We start from the raw sequence: 26,094 nt of genomic DNA on the forward strand, positions 1-26,094 counted from the left end.
CCAATACTATGTTTGAACCACGCTGGCAACAGCAGATACGGGTGAATGATGAAGAGGCAGTCTCGACTACCCTGCTTGACAGGCAGCATTGAGGAGGTTCAACAGCAAGGTGTGCATCAGCACCAATGCCCACCAGCAAAGCTGGATGTGACGTATCTTATGGCTGTTGTTGTCGCTGGCTCAACGATTCAAGGATTAGTATTGGGCAGGCGCAATGCCAGGCGCACGTGGCAAGCTCCGGACAGAGTCCAGGTGCATCGTGTTGATATTGACTTGATTCCAACTGGCCGGGAGAGAGGATGGAGGGGCGGCATACCGCATGTTGCATGAGGTGGGCGGTGTGCCACCTGGGTAAGTACCTACCTACCTACCTAGGTAGGGCAGAGCGGGTCTGCCAGGAAGACTGATTGGCCAATCAACAAGGGCATGAAGAGCGGGGGACCAAAAATGACAGCAAAGGTGCGGTACGTTTGGGTGTACACTACGGTATGTAGTGCGGGGCAAGCTTTACGGCATCGACTGAAAAAAGAGAGGCAGAACACTCTGGAGGGGTAACCATGCCGGGAGGTCGACTCGACCCCCCCGACTCGACGAGACCGACTTTCGGCCACTTGACGTACTTGCCGGTACGTTTATGACTCTTTTTTTTATATTTTTACTTTTGGTCTCGTTGTACTTTCTTCCTCTCCCGCTCGCACACCGTCGTCCTTCTTTTCGCTAACATCTTGTTGCAGTTCCCAGAGCGACGACGTCTTGCGCGCGCATATTCCCCCCCCCCCCCCCCCCCAATCGCTCCATTCTCTTTTTCTTTGCTTCCATCGGGCTTCGCTTCCGCTTTTGACCAGCTGCCCATCTCTCTCCTCTCCCCCTGCCCCTCTTCCTCCCTCCACTGCATAAAAAAGTCATCATGGCCACCAACGGCGAAACCGGCGACGCGCCTGTCGATAACACCCACACCCAGTCGCAGCGTTACCTAAGCACTCGCGGAGAGGACAGTGGTGTATGACCCTCCATCCCATCTTTCCTCCCACTTAATCCCGCTATTGATTGGCCTTGCCTGCCCTGGCGCCATCGGAGTATCATCGGGACCTTGAGCCGCATATGCTGACCGAATCCACCAGTTCTCCTTCGAAGACGTCGTCCTCAAGGGCCTTGCCAGCGACGGCGGTCTGTTCATTCCCGAGCACATCCCCCAAGTCGGTGACTGGCAGTCCTGGATGGACCTCTCCTTCCCCGACCTGGCCCATAAGATCCTGTCTCTATACATCTCTTCCTCCGAGATCCCTTCCGCCGACCTCAAGGACATCATCGACCGAAGCTACTCCACCTTCCGGGCTCCCGAGACCACGCCGCTCCGCCACCTCAATGACAATCTCTACCTCCTCGAGCTGTTCCACGGGCCGACCTTTGCCTTCAAAGACGTTGCTCTGCAGTTCCTCGGCAACCTGTTCGAGTATTTCCTCGTGCGCAAGAATGAGGGCAAGACCGGGAAGGGTATGTATGCACTCTGCGGCTTGCGCGCCTACCTGCGAGCCGCCGCCTCCATCGGCCGTGCCGGACTAAAACTTGCGTGCAGACAGACACCATCTGACTGTGGTCGGTGCCACGAGCGGTGACACCGGCTCTGCCGCCATCTACGGCTTGCGAGGCAAGAAGGATGTCTCCGTCTTCATCCTCCACCCCAAGGGCCGTGTGAGCCCCATCCAAGAAGCCCAGATGACTACCGTTCTGGATGACAACGTCCACAACCTTGCCGTCACCGGCACCTTTGACGACTGCCAAGTAAGACACACACCAAGACGGCCGCATCCCGTAGTCCACCCCTAACACCTATAACCATCTAGGATATCGTCAAGGCTCTCTTCGCCGACCCCGACATCAACTCGACTCACAACCTCGGCGCCGTCAACTCCATCAACTGGGCGCGTATCCTGGCCCAGATCGTCTACTACTTCCACTCCTACTTCTCCCTCGCCAAGTCCTCCGAATCGTTCAACATTGGCGACAAGGTCCGCTTTGTCGTGCCCACTGGCAACTTTGGTGACATTCTCGCCGGCTACTTCGCCTTCCGCATGGGTCTCCCCGTTGACAAGCTTGTCATCGCCACCAACGAGAACGACATCCTTCACCGATTCTGGACGACGGGCAGATACGAAAAGCAGCCCGCGCCTCCCTCGGAGGCCACTGGCGGCCTCGCACAGGACGGTGTCAAGGCGCACGAGGACGGCGTCAAGGAGACCCTCAGCCCCGCCATGGACATTCTTGTCTCCAGCAACTTTGAGCGGCTGCTATGGTTCCTGGCCTACGAGTTTGCTTCCAGCGCCGGCATGGACGACGAGTGGAACAAGAGGCAGGCTGGCCAGGAGGTGTCCTCCTGGCTCAAGGACCTCAAGACCAAGGGCGGGTTCGGCCCGGTCTACCAAGACGTGATCAACTCTGCCCGCCGTGACTTTGAGAGTGAGCGCGTCAGCGATCCCCAGACCATTGAGACCATCAAGGGCTACTACAACAAGATCGGCTACGTTTTGGACCCTCACTCCGCCATCGGCGTCGCCGCTTCCGAGCGGTCCATTAGCCGTGCGGGACCCGAGGTGCCTCACATCTCGCTCTCGACGGCCCACCCGGCCAAGTTTGCCGGGGCCGTCGATCTTGCGCTCAAGGAGGAGCCCGGTTTCAATTTCGAGGAGAAGGTGTTGCCGTCTGAGTTCATCGGCTTGGAGGAGAAGGAGAAGAGGGTAACAGAGATTACCAACGACTGGCAGAAGGTGCGTGAGGCCGTTAGGGCCCAGGTCGACGAGGAGCTCAAGGCTGCTGCCGAGAGCTGAGTCTAAATTATGCATGCAAGGGGATGAAACATACAAGTCTGCGACTATGAGGTACTGAAACCTCAAAGAACGAGAGAGCAGCAAAGAGAAAGAAAAGGGAAAAAAAAGAAAGGAATATGAAGACTAGACGAGGAGGCAGGCATATGCTTAATTGGCGCGCTCCCGGTGAGGGTACTCTGGCTGTGATTAGCATTCTTTGGCACTGCATTATTGTGTTTGCTTTAGCTCCTTCATCTTTGCCATAAATCAGAAACAGGCATGTCCCAGTGGGGGACTGAGAGAGCCGGAGGACAGAGGAGAGATGTTTGAGGCTCATCTGCATTGCATGACGGTGCTTGGCCACGGGCATGGCCGGTGTCTTTGGATCGATGTTGGCCCAACACACACACACACACACACACACATATATATATATATATATACATATATAAACGCGCCTGAGGAAAACAAGCACGCACTGCATGCAGAGCAGTGGGCCAAATGAACAATACAACGATTTATCAACTATGCGAGGCTTGTTTACCTCTACTCAGGTACTATCTGTCGGTCTGTCAAAGGACCGATGCGGGTTTGGTTTGTGGCGGCATGTCGTCGGCCGAACAACTCCGTCACCAAACTCACAAACCAGACTACAAGAACGTGTAGTATGACGCGGCTTTGCCAAAGGTGCTCTCATGCGTTGCCGTTTAAAATGAAACATGCAACTTTTTGTCGGTATGCAAGATAATGATGCGGGAGGCCGGCTGATGCAAACGATGTTTGGCGGGGGACCGATGCGGTAGGCCACCACCACCACCACAATCATCACCATGTAGAACAGGTGTTTGCCCGCACGCTTCGTGGGCTGCAGGCGTCTTGCGTTTATGCGGGAGGCCAGCCGAGGCAAACGTTCTTTGGCGGTGAACCGATGCGGTAGGTCACCACCATCACAATCATCACCACGTCGGCCAGGCGGTTGCCCGCACACTTCTCGGGCTGCAGGCGCCTCGCGTTTCTACGGGAGGCCAGCCGACGCAAACGTTGTTTGGTGGGGAACTGATGCGGGAGGCGCCGTGCGGTTATGGCTATCGGGGCATTGGACCTTGGGCAAAAGACAACACAATGGCGAGGACCGAGAGAGGATCGAGGCGGTTATAAGAAGCCGGCTTCGTGTCTCTCCAAAAATGGTTGCGATATCCTCTGGACCTCATCGGATACACACTCGACCGGATCCAAGACCCAAGACCATTCTACACGAACACACCCGTAAAGAACAAGAACCCCCCCAAACCACGCAAAATGTCTGGCAAAATGACGAAAGAGGACGCCGCCCGCATCCAGAGCGCCCAGGTTCGTTCTCCTCCTTCCGCGCCTCCCCGTTTCCCGAGAGTCTGTAGGCAAGAGCTAACCCGCGTCCTCCCGTACACAGGCACAGGGCGGCAAGGACATGTCGTCCGGTGGCTTCGCTGCCAGGGCCCAGAGCGCAGGGGACCGCAACGCCAACGCCAACGCCAATGCCGGCGGAGGAGCCCAGCAGCAGGGCGGTCAGCAGCAGCAGGGCGGAAAGAAGTAAGGGGGAGGTGTTCCGGAACCGAGAGGAGGAACGTTGTGGGAGGATTCATCTCCCGGATGCTCAATGCCTTGCGGGGCGCAGCTTTGCTTTCGTGTCATTCGTTTATTGCGGCCTAGGCCTGCCTTAGCTACGTAGCTCAAGAAATCTTGCAAGATGGGGATTACTATGAGCCCGGTGACATGTGAGGAGGGTTGCGGACCCCTCGGGCACCTTTGACGATCGTTTGAGGCAGTGAAAGACGGCAGGAGAAAGACGGAAAGACCATTTCTAACACGTTCAGGCAGCCGACGAGTGCAAGTCAGGATTACGGTCGGGTTGTGATACTGTTAAAGAGGACAACTCCTCGAGGATACGGGGCTACGATCTCCGGGGGCGTAAGCGGGAAGCCCAAGCTAGTCTGGAAGCGGTGGCACTCTGGGAGAAACGTAGATGAATCTCAAAACAAGAACAAACCCCGGAACCCAGAAACTGGCCCTTGATGATGGGGTACACAGGATGTACACACGGCCCCGGGTTCAGGTCCCAGAAAGAAGGATACCTGGAGGCATGTCAATGGTTTCTTGTAGAGAGTTCGAACGCCACATCTCCCGCAGTCGTCGGCATGCCCTATTCTTTCTCTCCGCCACCACATCACCCGGACCCCAAGTAACAGAAGCGATCTGGCGTACGTGGCCACAATATCCAGTTGATCCACTGCCCGTGTTTGTGACCAAGGAGCAATTTCGGAGCTTTTGGCCTCGTCATATAATTCACTCGGTATCAAGGGTGGTAGACGCTGGTAGCAATCGATTTATTCGTGCTGAAGGCGGTTGGAGACCCAACACGGGCAGTTTCGAGGCGTCTGAGAAAGCAGGTTTTCACCCTGGGATCTGGGGATCAGTATTAGTGGAAAGCCGTGCACAATAAATGGCGTTTCCTTTATCCAGATCCAGCGATGCGACAGCGGGAAAGCAAAGCCAGGTCGGTTTATTCCAGCTGGCATGAGCCTGGGGAGAAAGAAGGTGAGGACTGCCGTGTTTTCCGAGAGGGGCTCAAGCCGGAATAACCTCAGACTGTGATGGTCTCCCTCCCGCAGCCAGCTCGTCCCAATTTCCCTTGCCACCCATCCACACGAGGCATCGAAATAAGCAGGGCCTCAATGTCAGGCAACAGGACTTGGTAAACATAACACAGGCTGAAAAATGCATAAACAGGCGTCTTCGCCGAAGGAAAGACATCCTGCCTCACCTAGAACATGTGACGGCCGGAAGACTGTGCGGAGGGAAGGCACCGGAACTTGAAAATATACAATTACCAGGAATCTAGTTCACGCTACAACCAAGAACGGGTGTGCCTGAGTGCCCTTTAGGTCTTGCGTGGCAGCCTCGCTGAGGCTGTGTAGACGTTTCGTCGTGTTGGCGTAGTGTAGTATGACGGTGGAGGAGGGAGAGCGTGGCCGTCGTCCAACACGATGTTGGTTCAGGCGAAGGGGAGGGAGCTCTGTACGTACCGCCAAGTCTGGCAGGTGGAGGCAGCCCAAGCGCAACGGCGACCCCACTAGTACATACCTATGTCACTTCCTTATCGGATCCTTATCGCAAGGCGCCATCTCCACGTGCACGCTTCCAGATGTGGATCCAATTCTCCAACGGCTGCATCCCCACACCAACTAACCATCGCCCGCTAGACCTTGAACATACATGGTAGAACGACGGTCAACGTCCCGACTACGAAACCACGCCAGCGCTCTCAAGACCATGGCTTCGGACGCCCCGACGAACACTGGCCAAACCCATGCAGGAACTCCCACGATTTTTCTGGTCTTCTTCTAGTTGTGCCCAGTCTAAAATGACGTTCGTCCCAAGGCAACGGGATGATGGCCGGTCGACGAGTCTTGCAAGGCTCAGCCCCGGAGCTGGCCCCGAATGACCCCCAACCCCTTTGCGCCTGAGACATGTCACTCATGCGCCATGGACCAAACGACCACCCAAGTCTCACCTCACCATAATCTGGGAGGCCGTCTACATGACTACCATTCTCGCCTCCTGAGCCCGGCTCGGTCTCACACCTAGGTCAGCGACATGGCACCCGACAACCGCACCGTCGAAGTAGAGGGGGGTCGGTCCAGGAGAACAACGTCGTCATACGACGCAAACCCTTTCTCTATCCTTCATGGCACCGCTTCGCACACCTTTCTCATCGCGTCCCACACCTCCATGGGCGCGTCAGCCACCGAACCGGCGCGCCCATGCCTTTCCCGCCCACGCGCTTGAGCCTCGTGGTCCCCGGTGCCTCTTCTCTATACACCACCCCCCCGATGACTTGCAGTCAGTCTGCGCGACAGCCCGTCGAGTTCTAGTCTAGAGACGGCCTCCCAGAACTCTGGTTCCAGTTCTATGCCAGGGCACCGGCTGTTCGAACAGGACCCTTTAAAAATAAAGCTTTACCCGCTCCCGCCCCGTCATGCAGGTGTCTCACCAATCCTCGTTCATTCTCAGACCCTCGGTCTCCTGCACTGATCACCTGCATACCGCCCTATCCTCTGTGGTCTGCTGCCTCTTCTCCCAGATTCTCATATCAAGGTGCCGATCTCTCTTGCTACGGGTCTTTCCAATTTTCGTTCTGCCATCACAATTCTCTCGTGCTGCTGTCGGGCCTCTCTGATATCCCGCCTTTCAACGAATACGATCCACGTATAAGAGCCTGCTACCAACGCTCTCAAGACCACACTGCGGCTCTTCTCTTGCATTTGAATCCACACTGGGCATCCCGCTGAGCGCTCACTGTCCGCATCGCTGCGGCAAAGATCATATGGCCACCCGCCGGTGGTACCTCGAGACCTCTCCGGACCGATATCAGTTCGTCTCGCTCAAGCGCTCCCGCTCCTACCACGACCGCCGCCACCACCACCACCGCCATCGCCAAGAACCTCAACCGCAGCCGCAGCCGCAGCCACCGACCCACCACTGCTGCCGTGATGACTGTGCGCATGTGTCCCGGGAAGACTGGAACGGCCTCGTGGAACGGGAGCGCAAGCTCCGTGAGGTCAACGACGTTCTCACCCGCGAGAACTACTCCCTCAAGTGCGACCTCCAAGCCTCCAACACCGAGGGCCAGCGCCTGAGCGGCCTCGCCACAACGTTGCAGGCCGAGAACCAGCTCCTGCGGGAGGAGAACGCGTCGCTGCGCTGCTCGATCGAGAACTCGGGCGGCAACGCCGCCAAGTACCTGCGCGACCTCGAGCGGGTGAGGAGCAAGCTGGCCAAGGTGGAGAGAGAGCGGGACGGGCTGGTCGCGCGGGTGAGGGAGCTATCGCGTCACGCCCACCACGGCGTTTCGGAGCGCATCGAGGAGCTGAGGCGGCTGGTGTCCACGTGGGAGAGGAAGTTCGACGCGGTGGAGGATCACAACAAGAGGCTGCGGAGGGACCTCGATGCGCAGCGGACCTTTATCGCGGAGCAGGGCGCCAAGATACGCGTGTACGAGCGGGTCCTTCGTCGGCACGGCTTCATTACGTTCCAGTGATGGAGACGGGGGTGACGTGGGAATATACGTTTTTCTTTTGGGGGAGAGGGGAGAGGGCTTTTCTTTTTGATACCATGGATTCGTAGGCGTTTTGGTTGGGAATCTCACTCTTCATGAGGAGAAAGGATCACGTCTTTCTTTTGTCAGGAAGGACGATATCTGGCTGGATGTTCGTTTCGACAAACCCCGTTGAGTATGTCCCTATTATTCCGGCCCGTGGCTAGAGACGAAGGACTAACATGCAGGCCCGCGCAGGCTCTGATTGGAGAGATTGTAAGACTTGGCCGTTATTGGCTTCTGTTTGCAGATAGACCTACGGTTGGCGGTGCTTCATTGGATGTGAGTTAGGCAGGCACGCTGAGTCTATCAAAGGGGGGAACGGATGGTTATCATTGGACAGGGGCACCGCGATCTGACATTTCGCGCCCACTATGCCTCTTTTTTTATTTGTTTTTCATTTTGTTTTCCATTTTTTCATTTGTCATGTGGCCCCAGTACTGCTTTGAATTTGCTTGACTCCCCTTCTGCGCGGAGGAAATTCGACGCAACGGGGTTCCGAAGTATCTCTCGGGTGGGAGAGTACGGGATTGATGGGTGTTTGCGCTGCTCATCTTTGCAATACCTATAGACCGTTTCTTTCAAACAAACTGCTGATATCCCCGATACTAGCAGACTCAATATCGTCTCCTGATTCCTTCCACGTATAGTCGCAGTCTTGGATACCTAGTTTCGTATGGTACGTGAGGTGCTCCTACGTAGTGTTTTGATTTGGATGGGACCATCCAGTCACCCCCCCCAAAAAAACCACCAACACGGCATCTGTCCACTGGCTCCCCTCCCAGCTTCGCGAGCGTTTTTTTTAGGCCGCCCCCAACGGCCGCCCCCCCCCCCGTCGATCCAACAAAGTTCATTTGGGTAGTCAGGCGATGCTCTGGACAGTGATTCTATTCACGAGAGCGAGGCTCGGCCGACCATCCCTGGGAGGTGAAGAGGATGCGATGTGTCTTTGCGTGTGTATTATGTGTCTTTTGTTGCGTCGTTGATTTCTAAGAGACGCTACGAGCTGGAATTGGTGAAATAAGATCATGTCGTGCCTGGATGCCGTCGCAGTGACTTGCTCTCGGCACCGGGCCTGGTAGTCAGCTGCTGCCCGCCCGAGACATACAACCCCATGACGCCATCCCGTTCATTGTCCTCCCCCTCCCCCTCACTCAATGCTCTCCCACTCCCACCTAGAACCGGCCGCCACGGACTAACAGCTGGGGAACCAGACCGCCGTCCGTGTTTACCAAGTTTTTGTAATACCCGCGTCTATAGTCGACACCACCCAGCTTCTCCCCCCTCCCGGCGTCACCATGGTGTGCAGCCCAGGGCTACAACAGTTCCCTGCCGCAGAAGCAACACACGACCCTTCCTGGTGCGCGGATGCGCAACACCCTTTCGTCGTGTTGTTTCCTTCCCCCCCTCCCCCCCTCTTTTGTCCTGAAGAGGCTGATCAGCTCGCTAGCGGAAGGTTTACTCGATTCACGGCACCTCTCGTCCCACACCTCGGCTACAGCGCTGACACCGAGGTGAAGCGAGAGGAAGCAGCAGGAGATAGGATCACGACGTGCCTACCTACCTAGGTCAAGTGCATAGACTCAGCCGCAGTCAGTAACAGGAGCCCTCGGACAGCGGTGCAGGCCGGGGACGGGGGAAGGGAGATTGCTGCGGGCCACACGGCAAAAAAAAAGAGTCGGTGTCGACCACGGCGGACGGTGTGGTGTGTGTGACAGAGACGCGGCTGAGTGGTGCACAGCGGCGGCAATCTCTACAGGACCTCCCTTCCCCGATATGGCCTTGGATGCATACCTCATCCTTTGAGAGGCCTCGTCAGCTCTCATCAGGCGTGCGACTCCTTGGCTGCGGGCGGCGACGTGGCCAAATGTCTGTACATGGAGCGAAGCCGCCGGGAGGATCGCGACGTCGTCGCCGGACTCGGACTGGCATAGTCCTAGATGTCCAAACGGTGTTGTTGGCGTCTCACGTCCCGTTTCCGAGACAGAGGCAGGCAAGTAAGCCGTGATGTGTCGGGTTACGGCAGTATTTGGAGTCGATGATGGGTGGGGGGGAAACAAAGCCGGGGGTATTACCTACCTACCTAGGCAACCAAGTCTCCCTCTTGGCCACGGAAAGGGCAAGTGGACCCAACGCTCCTTCCCAGACTGTCACGGTACGTACCGGCTGTCACGAAGGTTCTCCGAACCTGCCTAGATGGGTACCGAGGTAGGCCTACCTAGGTAGGTAAGGTAGTCAGGGCCCACTGGCCAGGGACTGCCCACTTTGCTCTAACAAATCAACTTACATGTTTCCTTCCTCACAGCAATTCCGTCAGTAGGCACATTTTGGTAGCTAGACAAGCACGCGATCCGTCTCCGAACTCGGGCTCCTCCCCGACGGTAGGCTCTCAGGCACAGGATCCTCCGACGAGTGCGAACCGCCTGGCTAGCAAGAGCCGCGTCGCTGCTTCTAGCTGTTTCTACCTTGGCACGAGCCGAGATGCCAACGGCACGGAAAGGGATGATCAAGCGAAAGCTGTGGCGTACGCCGGCGTCGGACGTGAGGAATCCTTCTCGGACTCGAAGGCCTGGCCTTGGCGCGTCAGGGCTGGGCTATGAGGGCGCAAGACCTGCCGACAGGGATGCTGGGCCAAGTCGTCGCTCTCTCTCGTCTAATAGTTTAGATGATGTAGTACAAGGGGGGAGGGGTGGACGAGTCCGCTGGCAAGAGGAGAATCGTGCCACAGAATATGCCCTTCTCCCCCCTCCCTTCCTCCAAGGCATGGTTCATAGATGTAAACCACAGTAGCAGCCATTCCGGTTGTGGTACAGGATTTGGGGGCTTTCCAAAGTGTATAAACTACGCCATACATAGCCTTGCAGTCCCCCCGTCACGGCTTCCCATCCTTGCTGGACGGGATCCCGTAAAGGACGGGAAACGGGCCCGGCCAGCCCTAAAGAATTGGAGACCCTGCCGAAGCACGATAAGGAATGGGAACGCTAGAATCTCCGGAGCAATCCACGCTCTGCCGGCTAAAAGCTCTGCCTGGCAGGCAGGCAGTCGAGGCCTCCATTGGTGGCTGCCGTCTAATGTTTTTTTTTTCTTTCCGTTTTTGGAGTAGGAGTCTGACGGACGGGAAGCCAAAATGTTGACAGGCCTGTCAAAGGCAAAGTGGTTGCAGGGGAACTAGCCTGTCGCATTGGCCTGCGGGGGGGCGGTGCCCGCTAAGTCTGTGCTCGGTTTGTTCCCATTCGCAGCACCAGCTCTCTTCAACTAGGCAGGCCGTCACTCAACCCCATCACATTCAATCCACCACCACCCACAGCCTGATTCATCACCGTGGCAATGCGGCTCGCGACGGTCCTCCCATTTCCCAAAGGGGGGGGGGGGGGGGGGGGGGGGTCATTGTTGGAGAAGTGATCGATCCAAGTGCAAGTCCTCCATTGGCGGGGAGGTGCCGGACAGACGCGCGGGATGGGATGACACCAACAAACCAAGAACACGCCATCATCGGACAAGCATCGAGGGCATGAGTCGGATTTGGGAATGACAGCGGCCTCAGTCACCAGCGCTTGATCATCATCGCTGTCGTCGTCACGAACGAACGCACGAACGAACAAATCGTGCATCTCGTCGCGGGGAGGGGTCCACACATGCCCCGTGGCGGCCAGTGACTCACGACGCGGCGTCCAAAATGGCGTCGTCTGCTAGGCTGCCAGAAGATCTCGGCCGCGATCGTTGCTGACCATTGGCTCCCTCCGAATGGGCAGGCGCTCCTCACGCAATGCGTATCATGATCCCTGGGCGGTCGTGGGCGCGAGGGAGAAGCAAGTTTGGAGCTCGCATAAAGAGGCTGCAGGAAAGGACCGCACAGCGCTAAGCGGGCCGTCGGCGTCGGGAATGTCTCCAAGTACTCCGTACTGTCTTTTCACCAAGTCGCGAATATTGTATGGAGAATGGGTACGAAGAGTCTGCGAATGGCAGCGAGCAGACCACTCGCATCGCCTCCAGACTGCCACCTCGACTGTCTCTGCGGCACGTAATCGAGTGCTCCGCCCCTCCTCGTGTCGTCTGCGAATGTAAAGTCCAGATGCAAGCGCATCGCGCGCAAGGGCTTGGGCGAACCAGTCTGTCGGGTGCTCGACTCGCGTTGGCGAACCACTTTCTGGGAGAGAGACACACACACGTAAACACGCACACCAGAGCAAAATCAGGCGGCCAGGTTGAAAATTCACAACGAGGCAACCGGCAAAATCAGGCGTTTCTGCCTTGTTGGATTCGCTGGCCCTGCACCGCCTCGGCGACCCGGCCTTGCGCCAATGAGGACGTGTCCTGCCACCGAGAATTCCCATTCTGTTTCCCCTCCTTTTCCTCGTCTTCCTGCCCTTCTGCTTGGCTGGGTGGTGGCTGAAGCAGAAATGGGAGTTGATCCTTGGCAACCTTTTTCCACTTTGTTTTCCAATCCATAGCATAGGTACCGAGTATCCGTACCCGTACTTCGTACACTAATACTCCCTATACTATTATGTAGTCTTCGTAGGTAGTCTGCCTCCCCTTCCCGAGTCCCGCTCCCCTCTTCTTCCCGAAAATCTCCATTCCCCGTCCCATCACATCCCGTCGTCACATCCCCCCCTGGTCAAGAAGGGATCCGCGATACCTCCGCCATCCTGCCTAGCGAACCACTGCGGGTTGATGTGCGTACATACCTACTGTAACTCCCGCTACCCCTCTGTGCTCCGTACGCATACAGACATGAGCGATGACTCTATTGCGCAGCTGCGCCCACGAGGCACCCAGCAACCGGCCAGCCCTACATAGCCACTACCGATGCGGTACCTCTGGAATGTTGCTAATCTCCTTGGGTCTCGGAGACTGTTCCAGGTACCATTTTCGTTTTCATTTGGTGCCCCCCTCCCCTGCCCTGCACCCGCTCTCCCTTTGCATAATTAAAAAAAAAAAAGTTGCGTTGCTTCCGGAGGCAGCAGTAAAGTACAATCCACACCACCACACACTATCACTCATACGCCCACACACACACACACTCAACTCACACACACACACACACACACACTCTCTCTCTCTCTCTCTCTCTCTCTCTTGTTCCCTTCCGGCTGCTCGCGCGCTCCCTCTCTATCTGCTCATACTCCGGGAAGGCTGCAACGGGCTGTGTATGAATAAATAAAATGTTCCAATGCGCCGCATCTTCTTGTTTCTCCCCCGTTCCATCCATCTCACTTTTTGCCTTCTCCTTCACAGTCCCGGCTATTCCGTCTCCTTTTCCCGAGCCAAAAAAAGAACCTGGTCCCATCTTGGGCAGCATTCACCCCCTTATATACCCGACTTGACTCATCTCGACAAGGCCACACACGACTTGTATTAACCCGTGCGCGCCTACCACACACCGCACCACCACCCACATCGAATTTCAATTTTTATTTTTATTTTCCCTCCCTCCTTCTCAATCCGACACTACTCAAACCGAACACTGCGCACACCTACACTACATTACGACTGACGGCCTCGCTTTTGTGCCTGTTCAAGGCGAAAAGGGCATTTGCGCCTCGACTTGGTCCCCCCAGAATCAATTTACCCTTGATCGACAATACGGCCGCCCAGCCGTCAACAACCGCCAACCATGTCTTCAGCCAACAGAAAGGAGCAACGGGTCACCTTCCAGGCCACCCCGGCCACCAAGGGCCACCGTCGCCAGGCAAGCGACTCGGGCGTCGAATCCGACTTTAGCTCGAGCCCTACAGCCCAGGAGTACTTCGACCTCGAGAGGAACCACAGCAAGCTCAGAGAGGAGTACCTGGCAACCAGGGACAAGCTCAAGGAAGCCGAAACAATGCTCCAGCAGGCCAACGCCCGCTTGACCGCCATGCAGAACACCGTCGAGGTTTTGGAGAACGACAACAAGGCCCTGCTGAGCGAGAAGCGCAACTTGCGCGCAGAGGTAGATGCCCTTCGTGAGGATCGCAAGTCTCGCACCAGCCCGCCCCGCGAGTCTACCAAGATGTCTGGCGCCCTGCAGACTCACCCCCCCTCTCCCAAGGAGTCCAAGGAGCCCAAGGAGCCCAAGGAGCCCAAGGAGTCCAAGCACTTGCGCCGCAGCGAATCCAAGCATCACCGCAGCGAGTCTAAGCACCGCCGCAGTGAGAGCAAGCCGCGCAAGACCACAGAGGAGAAGGAGCTCGAGAAGCGCGTCAAGCAGGACAAGGAACGCCTCCGCGGCCGCTTCGACCACAAGGACGACAAGAGTTCTTCTTCCTCCGGCAGCAGCTCGGGCCGAAGCAAACAGAGCGGCAGCTACATAGAGCCTTTGGGTCCTGCCGCCTCCCGTCCCGTCCCTCCCGCAGAGCAGCCGGGCCGCTCCCGTCACTCACGCGCCGAGTCAACCTCCTACCACGACTCCATCAGGCCGGCTGTTTACACGACAACCACCATCCCCGACACCTCCGCCTTCAGCACTCTGCCGCGCAGCCCGGCATACCCCGAGTACGGGGGTGACTACTACGCCGATTCTGCCTCTCAATACGTTCAAGGTGACGGGAGCTACCACGCTTACCCTCTGTCGCCGGTCCTCGATGCTCCCCGCGGGAGGTCGCGCCGTTAAAGAACCAAACAGCAAGAAGGGGGGGGGAAGCCCTGTGTGACGCACAGCCGCCTGGGGTGGCTTTTTTCTCTCTCTTTCTTCTGCATATGCGCAAATACGTTTACAGCACTCTGCATTCAGCCACAGAGAAAGCTCTTCATCCCAGGCACGCAACCGATAAGCGGTGCGGGGGCCCAGGGAGGGCTCCTACACCTTGCCGTCTTGGAGTAGGGCCACCTCCCTCTTTGGGGGATGGCTGATATCGTCCCCCGCATAGGCGGTGGACGAAACGACTTACGTGAGATGCAACTGATTGACGCTATCCAGTTATCATCCTCCTCACAAAAGGCTCCGCGGACGACATAAGGCTCCGCGGATGTTGCATTTTCTCGGGCCGATCCGTTTACTTCAAAAAAAAAAGAAAAAAGGCCCCCGCGTCTTCTCGATCTCTTTCCTACCCTCTCATTCCTGTAACAAAAATCCTGTAACAGCCGAATTTTCTTTTCATCATCCACAATACGATACCCAATACCCCCTTTCACGTGTGCGAAGATATACCTCTCTCAACTTTTTTGGCTTGTTTGTTTCAATCTGCGACCATCACAACCGCCGACACCTCCATCGTCATGAAGCTCTATCCCTCCATCAGCACCGACCTCGCAGACTGGGCCACCCGCCAACCCGTCTTCTTCACCGCCTCGGCACCCACCCACCTCCCTCACATCAACGTCTCGCCCAAGGGCCTCTCGGCCCACTTCGCCGTCCTCTCGCCGAACCTGGTCGCCTACATCGACCGTACCGGCTCCGGATGCGAGACCATCGCCCACAGCTACGAGAATGGGCGCTTGACGCTTATGTTCATGTCCTTTGGCCCCTCGCCTCGCATCCTCCGCCTCTTCTGCAAGAGCCGGATCATCGAGTGGGACCATCCCGAGTTTGACTCGTGGATGAAGCGTATCGTCCCCCAGGGCCCGACGGGCCGGGACTCGTACGATGGCGCGAGGGCCGTTGTGGTCGGCGAGGTCTGGGAGGCCCAGACGAGCTGCGGGTACGGCGTGCCGATGGTCCGCAAGGAGCTCTACGCGCCGCCGGCCGGAGACGGCTCGCGCAAGGGCGACGAGCTCTCCGTCTTCGAGGAGCGCCCCACCCTCGACTTCTTCTCGAAGAAGAGCGTCGACAACAACACCATCAACAAGTACCGTGTCGAGAATAACCGGGCCTCCCTCGACGGCCTCCCCGGGCTCCGCGTCGCGCGACGGGACGCCGGCGAGACCCTGTGGGTAGTCGACGCAAGGGCCAGGCTCGCCCGCGCGGCGCGCGAGACGGACGGCCTGCTCCTCGGCGTGCTCCTCGCGGTCCTCGCCTACTGCGCTGTCACCTGGGGTGCTGCGGGGTGGGCGCGTGCGACGGCGCCCGGGAGCCCGATCTGACCTCCTTTTGTTTTCTTCTTTTTTTCTTAGTTCTCATTGTCATCATGGGGTTACATGTAAACCGGGCATGGGAGGGGGGGGGGAAGCGTTTGTTTCCTAGATTCTTTTTTGCGAGCTCTCGAAAAACTAGAAAGGTGGACGTTTCTGTTTGTATGTAGCCTGTACGCCACCCTCCCCTCTCTCGGCTGGAGGGAGATGGAGGGCATATTCTTGTACGCTGTGAAGCAAAGCCGGCGGCGGATACCGTGTTAGATGGTTATCCTCGTCACCCAATTCAAACCAAACACTGGAACTTGATCGGAACCCTCTTTATTGTCTTGCAAGTTTTTGTTTGTGTGCTCATGTGATGTTTGAAATCTCTCAGAAGGCTACTCGCCGCTACTATGGGACAGATGTGCTCCCCTTTTTGCCAATTTGCCATTTGTTTCTACGGACGAATCCATCCAAGACGCACTCTGCGGGCTTCGCTCACGATTTCCCCGGGCCGCCCAACCATATCCCCCCTAGCTGACGCACCACTACCGCCATCACTCATTCTTTCCCCTCCACCAGAACCCTCTGCGCAGGTGGAACCCGCCGCCGCAGCTGCAATGCACGCTCACCTGCTGCCGATCCTCGCGTTTCGTCATCTCCGAAGGGCGCTTCGTTTGGGCTGCAGTCAGCCGGACCGAGGGCGGTCGCTTTGGGAGGGGTTGGGGTTGGTAAGACCACCCTCGTTGCAGGCCTCTCACGTTGTTGGGCTTTGGTTTGGGCAGAAACGCAGGTACGCATGGTGGGAATTCTTGTTTCCTCCCCCCCTTCCTCCGCAGCTCTTCGGCCCGTTCTAACCCTGGTTCGTGCTCATATTGGGCGCGTGTCGTAAGAAATCCGCGCACGCAGCGCACGTGGGAAAAGTTAACCATGCAAGGTACAGATTTGTAGTCAATCAATGCAAAGCACACAAGAAAAAAAGGCTGTTCTGCTCATCATCCCGTACCTGCAGTCGAGGCGGCGGGCTCGTTGCGCGCATCCTTGTTGCCGCTGTTGCTGCCCGACGCATTCGCGGCGGCCTTGCCCCCACCGCGGCCGCGTCTGGTTCGCTTGTGGTGCTCCGGTTTCTCAGACGGGGTCGCGTTGTTGCCCGACCCGGGACCCGAGGGTGCGGCCGAGTTGGAGCTCGTCGCGCCGGCGTTGGCGTTGGCGCCGCTGGTTTCCGACTTGGCGTTCGAACTGGGCGCCGAGGGCTTCTTCTCCTTCCGCTCGAGGACCTGAACAGTGCCTTGGGCGACCTGTACCGGGCTCGCAGTGACTGCCTTGACGAGGCTGTCATGGTTGGAGAAGTCGACGTAAGCGAAGCCTTTGCGCTTGTCGATCTCGACGAACGTGACGGTGCCGAAGACCTCCATGGCCTGCTTCAGGAGCGCCTCGGTGACGCCCTGCGACGGGTTTGCATGCTTGACGAAACCGCGCGTCACGCCGGGGGTGACGACAGCTGAGCTCTTCTTCGAGTTGCCGCCGCCCTTGCCTGAGGACTTAGCGCTGGTCGAGGGGTTAGACTTCGCATTCGTTGCCGGTGCGGCAGACTGCGACGCCGAGCTTGATGCTTCCTTGTCTGCCTTGGAGCCCTTCTCCTTGTTCTTTTCCTCGTCCTTGTTCTTGAGCAACACGACAGGGGCCTTGGCAGGCGCTGGTGCGTTGCTGGAGCTTGCCTCGGTCGACTTGCTCTTAGAATCGCTAGCACCCGCGTTCTTACCGCCACCACCTCTGCGAGAACGGCCCGACTTGGGCGCCGTGGGCGTTGTGCTCCGTTCCGATGTCTGAGGAGCGGCCGCGGGCGAATGAGCTGGCGCCGCGGCGGGTGCCGGATTTGGTGCCGGGGGTGCGGCCGCTGGTTGCGGTGCCTCCTTCGTCGTCGTCGCCTTGGCTTCCGCCTCAGCCTTGGCAGCGTCCAGCCGTGCCCTCCTATGGGCACTTCCCGGACTGATGCCGAGATCTCTCTGCAAAATGCGTGCGGCGGCCGCAATTCCAGCCCGCCGACTCTTGGGCGCATCCTGAGAGGATGAAGAGGCCTGGGTGATCTGGCTGGCGACTGTTTCGGCGGCCTTGGCAGCTTCCGCGGCGGCCTTCTTGGTGAGAATCTTGACCGTCTCCTTGGGCTTGTCGGCCGACTTCTCTCCCTTGGAGTCCTTCTTGCCCTTCTTTGAATCCTCCGCATTTGATGCCGACGCCTTGCCCTTAGTGTTTGAATCCTGACGGGCCTGCTTGGCGCTCTTAGCGGCAGCGGCCTCCTTTTGCTTGTTCGCCTTCTTCTCCTTGATAAACTCGATTAAGGGCGTCGTCGTGACCTTGGCCTCGGGCTTCGAATCCTCCGTATCCTTGCCCTCGCTGTTCTCGTTCTCCCTCTCCATCTCCGGGTTCGTTAACGACAGGAGGAAGGCCATAAACTCCGGGTCCTGGTCGATCGTGCCCTGTCTAGGGTCGGAGCGCTTCTTACCGCTCGGGATCTTGTTGTAAATCGCAAACTCGAGAACTGGAGGACCGACCAGAGAAGCGCTGTTGGAGGTCATCTTGGCGTCTTCCCAGGATTTGGCTTGAATCAGATTTGACAGAACATTGAGGCTTTCGCGCTTCAAGACGTGGAGGTAGACTCTCCCTGGCCTCGAGGGCTTCGCAGGGCTACGCACACCAAAAGTTAGTCCGTGGTCCCTTCATGCCGTGAGAGCAAACACCAACTCTTGTGAAATCTTTCCCTGCACAAAGTTGTGCCAGCTGACGAGGCCGTTTCCAGCTTTCCACTCATCACCAAGGTTGTTCCACAGCTCTTGCTCTGTCATGCCAGGCGGCAGCCTTCGAATAACCACTTTGTCGCCTTCGACAGGAGTCCGGCTCTTGTTGGACTTTGTCGCATCTGCAGCGGGCTGCTGGCCAGAGGCCGGGAGTACTCCATTCGTCTTACGGGAGGCGCCCTGGGCGCCGGATGTCGCCATCGCGGCACCAAAGGTCTTGAGGATGGGAAGAATAGGATTGTTCTAGATATTTGGCGCTTGATACCAAGGGGAGTGCACTGCTTTCTCTGGTTATTGTTTGGTGTCGAAAAGGCTAGGAGCAAGCGGTGTACAAAACATTGAATGTTTGCTTGGAGAATGTTAAGAGAATGAAGCCTGCTGTGTTCTGAAGACAAAAGGGCTGCGCCAGAAGTCTTGGGTAGGATTGTCAAGGCTGATGTGACGGCAAGGTATTGACGCGGGGCTTGGGTTCACATCAACACTGGATCTGAAAGAATGGTGCACGGGCAGGGTGCAACTGTCTTCTGGTGGGCCTTATCTGATAACAGCAGACTAACCGCTTTTGGATAGCTTCTTTTGAGTGGAGAGTGTGTTCTTTTGTTAACTGAGTCACCTGGAGAAACCTCGGTTAAACCTTCCTTCTCACATCAGCAACTTCGGCTGAACAATATTCCGAAACACCAAGTTTTCCCGAAGTTCACCCAGCACCTGAGGGTCAAGATGGACCAGGAAGTCGAGTCCTCCGAGGACAAAGACAGCGTGCCTATCGACGCCTACCCGGAAAGATTTCCGGACTTTAACCAGGAAAAGATACTTGCAGCACCTGCCCAGCAAGAGGAAAGTCCGAAGGCCAAGGTCGCGACAAAATCAGGGTACCAGATTCCCAGTGAGGAGGAAATCCAAGCGGCGATTCGACGCGCCAACCAATACCAGAGTAATCCCGTGACAAACGGCCCTCGCCGCAGACCCGGAGCAGGAGGTGGACGTCACCGGAGCGCGGAAGTATCATTTCAGCTCCCGTCTGGACGTCCTGACTACCCTTTAGCGCAGAGTCCCACTCATTCTGCGACTGCGCCTACAGCTTCTTCTTCTGCCTCCTCTTCTGTCGCGTCGAGTCCCCATCCCGGTCGACGTCCAGGCATTTCAGTTCCAGGCAAATCGGGTTATATCCCCACTCTTGCCCCGTTGAGCACTGAACGTCCCCGCGCTCCCAACTTCAGCCGACCGCGACCAATCGTCGTTGGAGGCTACGACAATCCTCTTGAAGAGCATCGCCAGAGAGTTTTGCGACGTCAAGCCGCTGACAAGGCGACTCTGGAAGCTTTCCTGGAAGAATCTCGTCATCGAGTTGTTCCGCAGCGATCAACCCCCCGGCCGCTGCCCGAGCCCCCCACCGGCAACAGCACCCGCATAGCTGTCGCACCCAACCGTACTCTTCAAGCCCCTCCCCCCGCCCAAGACACTGCTCCACCGCACCCTTCGCCTCTCCAGTCGAACCCGGTCGCCTTGAACCAGCAGGAGCCCTATCCAACGATTCCAAGTCGCCGTTCCCGGTCTACATCGCTGACACGCCCCTCCAACCCACCTCCGTTCGTGTTTCCGGGACCGATTGGCAATCGACCTCTCCCCGAACCCATCGAAGAGGAGTCGCCTACCAAAGACGAAGGGCTCGACTACGCTGAGGAACCCGAGGTTCGCACTGCACAAATCGCCCGCGTTCTTCGACCATCTGACGATTCCGCTCAAGATTCATCCGACGTTTCTCTCCGCGGCGGAAGTTTGGATTACGAAGATTTTGCCGACGAGTTCGACGAATTTGATCCAGCTTACTACGAATCCGACGAGCTCGAGTACGATTTGGCACTGCCAACCGACGAGTTTAACCCAAACATTTCCGACGAGTTCGATCCCTACGAAGCTGAGGCGAAGTCCCAAGTTCGTGCCCAATTTCTCGACAAAATGGCGAGCCAGATTCCCCGACCCGGCCCTGCCAACCTCTCGCCAAACGCAGGTTTGGATGAGTGGCTGGAGGAAGCCAAGCAGTGCCACTACTTACCCGAGCGCGCTATGAAGGAGCTCTGTGAGCTGGTGAAGGAAGTCCTCATGGAGGGTAAGGCGTGCTGTGTTCGTGCTTGGCTTCATATGTACTGACTTGGGGACTTCAGAATCCAACATCCAGCCCGTGTGCACTCCAGTCACAATCTGCGGCGATATCCACGGCCAGTTCTACGATCTTCTTGAGCTGTTCCGTGTCGCGGGTGGAATGCCCGGCGAAACCAGAGTGGAGGCACCCAAGACTGCCACCACTGTAATCAACCCTGAAGACATTGAGCCCCCTACCGAGATCACAAACCCCAAGCTCAAGAAGAAGGTCAAGAACGCTGGTGGCGCTGTCGTTGATGAGGACGATGAGGACGAAGCGGCGGCTGCTGATACCAGCGTCGCCTCCCGAGCTGACTCTGCCGCCGAAGTTTCCGCCTCCTCGCAGTCGGCCGAGACCCGGTTCATTTTCTTGGGCGACTTCGTTGACCGCGGCTATTTCAGTCTCGAGACGTTCACCCTTCTCATGTGCCTGAAGGCCAAGTAAGTATGAGCGAAGCAAGTTGCATTATGGTACTTACTGTTGTTTCCAGGTACCCCGACAGAATTGTTCTCGTCCGCGGTAATCACGAGTCTCGTCAGATCACTCAGGTCTATGGATTCTACGAGGAGTGCCAACAAAAGTATGGAAATGCCTCCGTTTGGAAGGCCTGCTGCCATGTTTTCGACTTCCTGGTCCTCGCAGCCATCGTCGACGGCGAGCTTCTCTGTGTCCACGGCGGCTTGAGTCCCGAGATCCGTACCATCGACCAGATTCGCGTCGTTGCCCGTGCCCAAGAGATTCCTCACGAGGGTGCTTTCTGCGATCTTGTCTGGTCGGACCCCGAAGACGTCGAGACGTGGGCTATTAGCCCTCGTGGAGCCGGCTGGCTCTTTGGCGACAAGGTTGCGACTGAGTTCAACCACGTCAATGGTCTCAAGTTGATTGCCAGAGCTCATCAGCTTGTCAACGAGGGCTACAAGGTACGTGATACTGTCTCATGCTAGCCTTGCTCCATTCCATTGCTAACCTTGGCCCAGTACCACTTCCCTCAAAACTCGGTCGTCACTGTTTGGTCTGCTCCCAACTACTGCTACCGTTGCGGCAACGTCGCATCCATTATGACTGTCGACAAGGACATGAACCCCAAGTTCAGCATCTTCTCCGCTGTCCCTGATGACCAGCGTCACGTTCCTGCCAACCGCCGTGGACCTGGTGACTACTTTCTTTGAAGTGTCTTTTTATTGTTCCGAATTCCGGAGACGCACCGATTTCCAATAGAAATGCCGAAGGCTACTGGAACCCACGATCAGCTGCTCGCTGCTAAGCCTGATACTACTTGCGTTTCTGTCAACCGTCAGTATTGGGCGATTAGGCTTTGAATGAAGAGCCTGACATGTGTCTGAATACACGGAACCGTCTTGACAACTAAAGATCCTGAAGAGGAACGAGAATACAAGTTGTGCCTCTCAGCACGGCAAATGTGCTTCTCAGCACGGCAGATGATGACGAGAGATGGTTCTACTTTTCCCTTTTGTTTTGTCTGCAGACCGGAAACCTTGATTATAACCGGTTTGCAGTCACGCGGCACACTTGGACTTGACACAGGTCTATGACAGGCCTTGACGACAGCCGTGTCGTGATTTCTGGGCATGAGCACTGAGGACTCCATACAGGCTCGCTTGAGTTCAGATAAGATGGAGTCACTCGCTTGTCTGCCCGGAACGATCACGAAGGATTTTGACACATGAGTATCGGCCTTGGCTCGTTCTCCTTGAGAGAAGGTGAGATTGGGGGCGGGTTGGATGGCTTTGGGATGTATGTGATGATTGATGCATGGAATAGAGGGCGGGCAAGACTTTCTTGTAGAATTAGGTTACTTTAGAGTGGCAAAATACCCATACATGCTGACATGCAAATCCCGTACGTTGATGATCACGAGTGAATGCCGAAAAATCATGCTCAAGTAAGACATGTCATTGTCACAAGACAAGAGCTCAGAAACGCCATAAAAACATGCCGAATTCTTTCGACATCCCCCCACACCGCATCGCCATCCCACACCAAACACCATACAACAGCTTTACAAATCCCTGTCGAGCTTCTTCAAGCACGCTTGATCTCCCACTTCAGATCCTTGATACTCACTTCCTCTCCGGCCTTTTCATCGTAGTCATACCACTCCCCATCGGTGAGGTCAATGGCGGTGAACTTGCTACCCGAATCAATGCCTTCGGCAAGCCATTCTCCTTCAGGGATGAACTCTGTGAACTCGAGACCTCGGCAGTCAAATTCGAGAAGCTTCTGCTGCTTCGCGGGTTCACCCTGTGCATAAGGTGTAGGCGCAGCCTTGATGGAAGCCGAGGACTCGCGCTTGCAGTTCTTGCACCGCCAGACGAAGTTGGCCTCGCCTCTGCTGCCACTCATCTCATTGTCATCCTTGTATTGCGTGTCAACAGATGTACAGATTCATGATGAATCAATAAACTTACAAAACGGCTGACACCAACGGGCTTGTCGTGGACTTCACGGCATGAAGTGCACTGGACCTTGAATGTGTACCAGAAGGGGTTGCCTTCGCTGTCATCGGGACGGAGATTCGTGACCCTGTCGTCCGGAAATGAGTCTTGAGGTCCCGAAGCTCTTCAAGCGGTTTCACTTACCCGTTGAGCTCGGCTGTTAGTGTAAGGGCGAACATTTTGATGGCGGCTGTCGGCTTTCGGCTTGTTCTGGTCAGATAGATATTCGAGTCGTCTGGAGCTATGATACCTTTCAAAGCTCACATCGAAGTTATGGTGGGGTATGGAGGGGCAGTTGCGTTACTTCTGTAAATAGCTATACGTTTTTATCGCATAATTTGTCAGAGCATATCTTCGCTCAATTGCATACCAATACTACTTCACACCCCTGTAATTGGAGCCTGGTAACTCGTTCTGGCACGTCTCTGGTTCAATCAGAAACCACAATTTCCAGGCGACAAACATTCGACATCCCGACGACGTCAATTCCCGACCAGCCTATCAATTCGACTCATCGGGGCTGCCAACGCAGGCGGAATGCCGTCAAAATGCAGGCACTTTGGTCCAGAGCGGGCCAGGTGCGCCATTGCGGCTGCAAAGCCTGCTTCAATGCCGCCGGAGGCATGATGCGTCAATCGGCGACGCGAGCGACACAAAGGAAACCGACCTTTACCGAAATGTTCACGGCGTGCTACACATCAATCATGGGAACGGCGGCTGTGCTGGATGCGAAGAGAAAGGACGAGCGCCGGAAGGATCTGGAACGGCAACTCGAGGAGGCGAGGGCGGAGTTCGCGAAGGTTATGGAAAACTCATCGGCCGATACCCTCGAGACAGCACCGGCTGGGAACATTGCCAACCGATACAAGGGCGCATTGAGGGACCACAAGAAGCAGCCGAGCGAGATCTCCGAGTTTTTCGATTCCCTGGGCCGTACGCAGACGTGGTCCCGGGCTCCGCCAAGGTCTCCCGAGGTGGAAATGATATGGGCAGAGTATGGACTCGAACCAACAAGGAGGTCGATGAGGGCTCTTGCTCGCACAGACTACGTTTTGCTGGATCGTTTGCTCGTCGAGGATGAGGCCCCGCGCAATTTTCAGCACCGCGCTCCAAAAACGCTAAGGCAGATGAAGGCAGCGGAGGATAACATGCAGCAATTGGTCTCCAGCTTGCTCCGCGGAAAGACAGTAACCGGAAGCGGTGATCCGAAGAAGATTAGGAGAGGACTCGACAAGGTAAAACACGACGACTGCGACACGCAACACTTACAGCAAGAGGTCGCAGAATTGAGGCAGAGAAGCTACCCTCACTACGAGCGGGAAGTGGACTCCGGAGCTCTCAAGAAGTGCAGTGCGGATCTGAACAGGTCGTTAAGAGACATCTTTGAGGTGGCACAGCCTTCCAATCTCCGGTCAACAATTATGAAGGTGTGCCACAACCTTCTCGTCTCGTCGCAGCCTCCTACTATCCACACGTACAACACCCTGATTAAGGGGTTTGACGCCGCGGGACTTCATCCCCTAGCCTCCAGCGTGGTCAAGTCTTTATTTCAATCCAAGCTTGAGCCGACGCAGGGGACACTGGTTTGCCTCTTGAACCACTTCAAAGAGACGAATGAAAGCGGCAACTTCAACAACATCATCGAGCGCATGACTGGCAAAGACTGCCGGGGTATGAAGATTCGAAGAAAACCGATTGACGACGTGAATGTGGACCCTAAGCTCCGGAGATGGGCACTATCGAAAGATGTTGTTGTCACTAAACAATACGTCATCGAGAGAGCTTGGTTCGACACCCAGGTTTTTGCTGCCATCGTTGAAGGCATGCTGAGCTTTCGCTACCTAAGGAATGCTGTGGCTACTGTAGCATTTGGTCTCAAAATGGGATTCACATTCAGCCTACGGACAATGTCACAACTCCTAGACCAATGTGTTCGCGCGCTGGATCCCAAGGCTGCGTTAGGCGTCCTGGGAGCGTTGGCTACGAAACCCAAGCTTGTCGAGGCGGTCTTCTCTCGAGAATGCGATCAGACGTATCTTGCGCAACGTATTCAAAACTTGTTGGACATTTGCGGTATCACGGGATCCTCGCCGGCTGCCGTGGCTCCGTTCTTACGAGATGTGCCTGCTTTGAGTTTGCCATCCAGAAGACAAAGACGAGGCATCGATATTGCCCGCATGGTCAGGCTGGTTGAGCAGTCGAGTGTTAAGCTGGAGTATTTTGAGACAAAGTTGAGCTCCATACGACAGTGTTTGGTCGATCCCCAGTTGGGCACGGAAGCACGAAGGACATTTATTGAGCAGACTGGATATCGGAAACATTTGCCCAAAACCAAGGAGACCGCAGCCGATGTTGTCGACGTTGTCGACGACAAGGGGGTTGAGGATCTAAGCACGAGCGAAGGGGCGCAAAAGATGGTCCTGAGGGCAGTTAGCCCTCGCAAAACGAATCCCCCACGAACAGGGGGCAACGCCGACCCCTGGGCTCGTCTTAAGATGGCGGGAAGGATCTCGACTCATAGAGCTGTGGAGGCTGCGGCGAGTGCGGCTTTCTGAGCTGCAGGGGAATGTATATATGTAGTATACCATCTGCAAGGTTGGGAGCGAGGGGCCCTATGCAGTCAAGACGAGACTACTAAGGCAAACGAAGCCAGCCGTCAAGGGGCTTGTACTTTACCTAGATTATAGAAGACGAACTACTTATGAAGCTTCGCAGACCACCGTTGGTATCGCATTTGCACAAAGTAGAAGGCTCTTTTACCATTCGGGCCATTTTAGCGAGTATCCGG

The 26,094-nt window shown here is 56.4% G+C and overlaps 10 protein-coding genes across 10 annotated transcripts; 8 read left to right on the forward strand and 2 right to left on the reverse strand.

Annotated features, from left to right (window-relative positions):
* Positions 1–907: 907 nt before the first annotated feature.
* On the forward strand, positions 908–2,825 carry GLRG_10338 (threonine synthase; the record flags this gene model as incomplete). Its single annotated transcript, XM_008101023.1, has 4 exons — positions 908–1,000; positions 1,122–1,494; positions 1,577–1,782; positions 1,845–2,825. The coding sequence occupies 4 exons, from the start codon at positions 908–910 to the stop codon at positions 2,823–2,825; spliced, it is 1,653 nt and encodes a 550-aa protein (XP_008099214.1).
* A 1,278-nt stretch (positions 2,826–4,103) lies between these two features.
* On the forward strand, positions 4,104–4,377 carry GLRG_10339 (uncharacterized protein; the record flags this gene model as incomplete). Its single annotated transcript, XM_008101024.1, has 2 exons — positions 4,104–4,154; positions 4,234–4,377. The coding sequence occupies 2 exons, from the start codon at positions 4,104–4,106 to the stop codon at positions 4,375–4,377; spliced, it is 195 nt and encodes a 64-aa protein (XP_008099215.1).
* A 2,790-nt stretch (positions 4,378–7,167) lies between these two features.
* Positions 7,168–7,881, forward strand: GLRG_10340 (uncharacterized protein; the record flags this gene model as incomplete). The annotated part of the gene is made up of 1 exon (XM_008101025.1): positions 7,168–7,881. One exon carries the CDS (start codon positions 7,168–7,170, stop codon positions 7,879–7,881), a length of 714 nt encoding a protein of 237 aa, XP_008099216.1.
* Positions 7,882–12,493: 4,612 nt separating this feature from the next.
* On the forward strand, positions 12,494–12,868 carry GLRG_10341 (uncharacterized protein; the record flags this gene model as incomplete). Its single annotated transcript, XM_008101026.1, has 1 exon — positions 12,494–12,868. A coding segment is annotated over one exon (245 nt), but the record flags the coding sequence as incomplete, so codon positions are not given.
* A 687-nt stretch (positions 12,869–13,555) lies between these two features.
* On the forward strand, positions 13,556–14,533 carry GLRG_10342 (uncharacterized protein; the record flags this gene model as incomplete). The annotated part of the gene is made up of 1 exon (XM_008101027.1): positions 13,556–14,533. One exon carries the CDS (start codon positions 13,556–13,558, stop codon positions 14,531–14,533), a length of 978 nt encoding a protein of 325 aa, XP_008099218.1.
* A 605-nt stretch (positions 14,534–15,138) lies between these two features.
* On the forward strand, positions 15,139–15,942 carry GLRG_10343 (pyridoxamine phosphate oxidase; the record flags this gene model as incomplete). Its single annotated transcript, XM_008101028.1, has 1 exon — positions 15,139–15,942. One exon carries the CDS (start codon positions 15,139–15,141, stop codon positions 15,940–15,942), a length of 804 nt encoding a protein of 267 aa, XP_008099219.1.
* Positions 15,943–16,907: 965 nt separating this feature from the next.
* GLRG_10344 (smg-4/UPF3 family protein) lies at positions 16,908–18,908 on the reverse strand (the record flags this gene model as incomplete). Its single annotated transcript, XM_008101029.1, has 2 exons — positions 16,908–18,597; positions 18,655–18,908. 2 exons carry the CDS (start codon positions 18,906–18,908, stop codon positions 16,908–16,910), a joined length of 1,944 nt encoding a protein of 647 aa, XP_008099220.1.
* Positions 18,909–20,666: 1,758 nt separating this feature from the next.
* On the forward strand, positions 20,667–22,019 carry GLRG_10345 (calcineurin-like phosphoesterase; the record flags this gene model as incomplete). The annotated part of the gene is made up of 4 exons (XM_008101030.1): positions 20,667–20,817; positions 20,873–21,290; positions 21,341–21,770; positions 21,828–22,019. The coding sequence occupies 4 exons, from the start codon at positions 20,667–20,669 to the stop codon at positions 22,017–22,019; spliced, it is 1,191 nt and encodes a 396-aa protein (XP_008099221.1).
* An 874-nt stretch (positions 22,020–22,893) lies between these two features.
* On the reverse strand, positions 22,894–23,485 carry GLRG_10346 (uncharacterized protein; the record flags this gene model as incomplete). The annotated part of the gene is made up of 3 exons (XM_008101031.1): positions 22,894–23,226; positions 23,280–23,394; positions 23,451–23,485. 3 exons carry the CDS (start codon positions 23,483–23,485, stop codon positions 22,894–22,896), a joined length of 483 nt encoding a protein of 160 aa, XP_008099222.1.
* A 369-nt stretch (positions 23,486–23,854) lies between these two features.
* GLRG_10347 (pentatricopeptide repeat domain-containing protein) lies at positions 23,855–25,861 on the forward strand (the record flags this gene model as incomplete). Its single annotated transcript, XM_008101032.1, has 1 exon — positions 23,855–25,861. One exon carries the CDS (start codon positions 23,855–23,857, stop codon positions 25,859–25,861), a length of 2,007 nt encoding a protein of 668 aa, XP_008099223.1.
* Positions 25,862–26,094: the final 233 nt, after the last annotated feature.

The sequence above is a fragment of the Colletotrichum graminicola genome (assembly GCF_000149035.1).
Source record: "Colletotrichum graminicola M1.001 genomic scaffold supercont1.59, whole genome shotgun sequence".
NCBI lineage: Eukaryota > Fungi > Ascomycota > Sordariomycetes > Glomerellales > Glomerellaceae > Colletotrichum > Colletotrichum graminicola.